The following is a 6,000-nucleotide window of genomic DNA, read 5'->3' as shown; positions in this document are numbered from 1 at the left end:
CTATAAGATGTAGAGGTTAAAGGTTAAATGGATGATAGATCCCCTTCCATAAACATTTTTCAATATTTAATATTTATAATAATATAAATTATAAACTATATTTTGAATGATTAAATAGTGCAAGTTAAAAAGCCACTCCCCACCACAAAATAGTTCATTTTTACAGTAGTAAAATGATTTATCACTGTATGTGGAAAATAATTCAAAATACATCAATATAGGTCCTATTTTTTTACATATTTTCATGTAAAAAAAAAACTTAGCAAATACTTAGATAAATTGATTATAAAATATAAATTATTATTATTGTTAAGTATTCAACATACTTTTCAATAAAAAAAAATATCGGTATCAAATCTCCTATTTTTATTAAGCCAAGTATGCCAAATATCTAATTACTGGATGACAATTATTGACTTTACGTAAACAAAATAATTTACAATTTGTTTGCATTAAATTGATGTTATAGTATTATACCTTATAGTCACGTGTATTGTACTATTCTATTTGTTTTACTAACACGCATAACATGGACAATTCAAGATTTAGAAGAATCTGTTCTACTCAGATATTTTCAATATTATAGTGTATTGACCTATTAATTTGATTAAAATAATTTAAGAATTTTTAATATTTAAAATGTTCATAATTTGCTTCAAAATTAAAATATAAAATAAAACCTTACAAGGTGTCCTAGATAATATTTTTACCTTTAAATTTGGTTCTAAGTTTTTTTGGGTGCCTATAAAAACCTGGAATGTAAAAATCAGGACAGTACAAATCCGGACTGTATAAATCTGGAATAAAAAATTTTAAAATCCGTAAAAATCTGGACGATACAAAACCAGACCATTAAATCCTGAACAGTACAATACTGGACGGTACAAATCTGGACGCGCGTTTATTCGTTATTTTAAGGGGTAGGAGTAGGCCATAAATATTATTATAATGCTATTTCTATATATTTATTTATTTATTCTATATTATATTTCCGCGACCTTCCCCCTTAAATGCTTTTTAAACTGCCTTACGACACTCCTTAATGAATTATAAGCAATAGGTAATTATACTTATCAAAAATTATAAAAATGTTTAAACATACACAAAACACATACAAAAGTTCCTGATAAGTTGTTTTTATAATAATTTGAACATATTAAAGAATAAAGATACATAGACATGCATATTTTTAAATAAATGGCATTAACATTAATCAGTGAAATAGAATGTGAGAGATAGAGTCCCCATCGAAAGTTTAAATTGAAAATTGTTAGTGCCCCTTCCCAACTCTCTCTAATATATCTGATCAGCCTACACTCATGATGTATTGATTTTACAATGATATGTATTTTTTTTTGTGTCTGTGTACAAATTAAATTTAATAAATAGTCGAAATAATGCTTTAATTTTCAACTTTGATGTCTTATTTGACATGTCTAAATTTTATTGGAATATTCGGGAGGTCAGAATACATTGCTGCATTGATGAACCTATTGGTAGGGTATATACACGCAGTGAGTTTTAGGAGATACCAGCACTCTTTAATTTAATTTTCATCGATCTTCAGAAATGTATTTAGATAATTGTTTTATATTTAAATTTTTTTTTTTTTAAGTTCTGCTATTATTTATGACAAATATAGTAACTTCTACTTATCCATGATAAAACTTATTAAAACATATGGTATACATGATATATAACAATTATTAACGGTGATGGGTAAAGCACTTAAGTAGGCTACATTTACAATGAGCTCACTTGGTTCACAATCATTTATTTTACGGTATCCATTTAACTAAAATTTTTGTATTTTTGAAGTATTTTTAACAATATGGTTATTTAATATTTATGGACATTTAAATGTTCTGAATAGCTCTGTAAAGTAATACAATTAGATTGCTGCAATAATAATGTAAAATAAATGTTTTTTTAAATGAATAGTTGATTTTTGTTATCATTCTTAAATGTTTAGTATATATTTTAAAGATGGTTAAATGGTTTCGGTTGAAAATTTGTAGCTATAAAACTATTTAAACAAATATATTACAGAATGTTATTTCAAAACAAATATATTAAAAAAAAAATTGATTTACGCATATGAGTAAAAACATATTATGTGAATTAAAATTTTATATAGATTTAAAACACAACTGTGAGTAAATTATTGAACTTATAGAGTTTTTCATCATTTTTTGTTCAACTAGAATTTGTTTAGACCAATAAAAACTTACAGTGCAGATGTTACAAGCTCTCTGTCAGACCATGTCACTGTACTAATAAAGACAATCACTTTTTCTTATATGAAACATAAAATTAACTATAGACTTAAAAACCTCCTTTGAGATCATGGAACAATTATAACATTGCATTATTAAGAGGTCAATAACTTAGATGTGAAGTAAAATTTTATTAATTTTTAAATATTTATAAATATTGGGTATATTAATATTTTTTTTCAGAATAATTATAAATTAATCAAATTAAGTTTTTTAGTAATCATACTTCTATTTAAATTTGTTAATTTTTATTTTTTATGATAGATAAATTATTGTGCAATATTTTGGAATAATCTTATATTAACTTATAACTTATTATGTTTATATCAGCTATGTAAACTTTGTATATTGTAAACAAAAGTTAATATAAAATAATTCCAAAATATTACACAATAATTTATAAAGAGCGGTAAGTCGTGGATGTCACTCAGCTGTACAGTATATTACGTACGTTACAAGTGGATTACCTACTGTAACGGATGGAATTAAATTTGAATCCAATGATATTATATCATTATATACGAAAAACGATTCTGAGCGGAAACGGTTCATCTGTCTAGGATATAATATTATAGATTATTAAAAATGTTTAAATCTTTGATATAAAAAATTTTTTTTTTATGAATTTCTAACTTAAAATAATTTGTGAATTTTCGTGATTTTTATGGATGTTGTCAAAATTCAAATTTTGAATGCTTGTAAAAAAAAAATTGTGATTATGTATTTTATTATTTTATTTTTCAACTGCTATTGTAAAAATATGTTAGGAGCCTTGAATTAAATTTTCAAGCTTTTATACCCAACAAATACATTTTTATCGATATTTAGGTATAGAAAAAAAACTACAAAAGTTGAAAAATTAAATTGTCAGTGAGCAGCTCAAAACTAATCAAAATGTTTTGAAAATCTTATCAAATATAGAAAATGCTTATATAAACATTCAGTGAAAACTTCAAGTACCTATCTGCGGACTGCGGTAATTTATTTTAGAGTTACACCAAATACCAAAATAAGAAAATTGCGAATCCAATGTTGTAAAAATTTCAATTTCAAACGCTTTGGCGAACTTGTAAGGAATCTTGAATGAAATTTACAAATCTTAGATTTAAAAAGAAAATTATTTATGAATTTTTAGCTTAAAATAATTTGCGAATTTTCGTGATTTTTACGTATTATAAAATTGATTTTGTCGAAAACTGATTGTACGAATAAATTCCCGTTTTTTCCTTAATTTTTAGTTTGTTTATTCCGATTATTTAGGAAATATGAGAGAACCTTGAGAATATTGAATTCGAAAATCGAAGCATTTTTATCAACCCAAAACGTGATGACAGTCGACAGACACACACAAAAAAAACACACACACATCCTCGTTCTGCTCAGAATCTAAAATTTAAAAATGTATAAATATCTTTTGCAATTTAAATAAATTCACGATACCAGAAATATAAGTGTACAATATTTTTAACTTTAACCATTGAAAGTGGAAGCACTGTCCAGGTCGTAGATTTTCTTGCCTCGACGTCTATCCGGATCGTGGCCTCTATGTTACTCTAATAAATGTTACTTTAATAATCTATGATTGAATCTCAATTAAGCCCCCCCCCGCCCCTTGACGAGTAATAAAATCCACCCCGATCGTAAACTAAGATATATAATAGTTATATATTAGTTGTATATTCATTACCCGATGTACAAACAATAAATTAATAATTCAACTAAGTACCTAATAATTTATTTCCAACCACCTATATGTACCTATAAGAAATTAAAATCTAAGACGAGCGATGTATTAAATCTCATAATATTATGTTGGCTAGAACAGTTTAAAATTGCTTTGATAACAAACATAGTATTTTATTAGACTTTGTTGTGATTTAAATAAAATCAAAATTCAAAATCGTTACTTACCTTAGCACCCACATTAACTTAGACGTTATGTTGCCATTAAAGCGCGCATTTGAAGCGTATAACAGTAAGTTTCACTAATACAATAATCTAAAAATATTATTTCATTTTGTAAACTAAATCACTAGAAGGAATAAATCAGGAGGAAAATGAGAACAAAAAATTGTTTTCCCCTTATTCAATGGTGAAACGCGACGATAGAGCTCTTGATGACAACGCATCAGGACCATCATCTGTCTCCAAAAACTGCAGCGTGAATGCCCGTATGAACAAAGTGACTACAAGTTTATCTTTAAACCATCTTATTAAAAGTTATAAAAATCCACCAGCACATAATTGTATGAGAATACAGAACACTTGGACTCTCCAGAAAAACATCACGAAACCCTCGAAGGCTAAAAGAGCAAGATCGCCGAAAAAAAAGGCTGCACCTAGACCAATGTAAAATATTGACATCGCTATGATTTGAATGGTTATTATAAAGTTTTAATGTGTTATTTTTCATATTTTTATGTAGTGTTAGTCCGGACCCTTATATTTGCACATGTTGCAATTTAGCGTTCAGACGGAAAGTGACGTATAATCAACATATTAAAGAACAACAAAGAAAATCCTCCTCGTCTATTATTTCCATATCATCATCGTCTGATGAATCTGAATCTCCTCAAATGAAGAGAAGCAAACGTAAAAAGAAGTCAGAAATTGAAGACCCAACGTTTTATCCTGACCATTATTAAAAATGTGCTGATATTTTTTTTCAATATCGGATTGAATTCGAATTAATTCTATATATTAAATAATGATAAAAAAAAAAAACATTTGCCAATCAATATAAGTTTTTAGTATATATATATTACCACTTCAGGTATTCGTGTCTAATTATTCTTGTAAAAATACTATATAAAATATTAAGTTATTAAAATATTTGTTTTTCTTTATAAGAAACATACTCGTACAATAACGCAGAATATTTATAAAATATTCAAATTTAATAGCAAAGGAAACAATATAACTTCTTTCATAAGTATATTGGGTCCGTTAAATCATAAGTGAGATAGGGAAGGAGTGAAAAAAAACACATATAACATTTAACCATTCAAGCGATTTCTGTCGGTCATATACCGTTTCATTTTTCGTGACGATTTTTTTCTCCATCCATATCTCAAGAAAGAAGTTTTACTTCAAAAATATTGAAGTAGAAAAAAATAGGATCTAAACTAATTTAGGTAATTATTATTATCGTGACTAGGATGACCATTTTTATAAACAAATAAATAACGTTACAGTTTTTGGTAGATACTCTTAAAAAATCCATCCATTTTTTATTTTACAATTTAAATAATGTTGAATAAGCTTAATATAATTTATTTTACACATAATAATATAGAGAAAACGGGATTATACAAGGGATGAAGGGACCATCTTCTTTAAGCGTCTCGTTTGATGTTTGTCGGGACAAATGAAGATCAAAAAAGGGACAATCCCGTATTAAACGGGACGTATGGTCATTGCAGGTCAACCGTAATAGTTCCGGGAACACGTAATGTAGTCCATATACGTAGGCGGTGAGCTGGTGGCACGAGAACGAATGTTATAAATTACACACACTAACATTCGTTAGTTCCCACACAGGCCCACAGGTCAAATATAAATGCTATATGAAATGCCTAAATATTAATCCTTAAAACACGTCACGCTCCTGTCTAAAAGTCGAAATTTTATTTATATAAGATTTAACCCACAAATTGTTGATGTAATTTACTTTATTAGACATCACTAGGGGCTTGTAATAATCAGGAACTAAACCATTGTCAAC

The 6,000-nt window shown here is 27.1% G+C and overlaps 1 protein-coding gene across 1 annotated transcript; it reads left to right on the top strand.

The window, feature by feature from the left end:
- Window positions 1-3,075: 3,075 nt before the first annotated feature.
- On the top strand, window positions 3,076-5,106 carry LOC149062778 (uncharacterized). Its single transcript, XM_089216627.1, has 2 exons — window positions 3,076-4,625; window positions 4,702-5,106. The coding sequence occupies exons 1-2, from the start codon at window positions 4,366-4,368 to the stop codon at window positions 4,919-4,921; spliced, it is 480 nt and encodes a 159-aa protein (XP_089072753.1). The 5' UTR covers window positions 3,076-4,365; the 3' UTR covers window positions 4,922-5,106.
- Window positions 5,107-6,000: the final 894 nt, after the last annotated feature.

The sequence above is a fragment of the Diuraphis noxia genome, unplaced genomic scaffold (assembly GCF_037042655.1).
Source record: "Diuraphis noxia isolate RWA-SAM2 unplaced genomic scaffold, SU_Dnox_SAM2 contig0001, whole genome shotgun sequence".
In the NCBI taxonomy this organism is placed as follows: domain Eukaryota; kingdom Metazoa; phylum Arthropoda; class Insecta; order Hemiptera; family Aphididae; genus Diuraphis; species Diuraphis noxia.
This window is presented reverse-complemented; position numbering and strand designations above follow the sequence as displayed.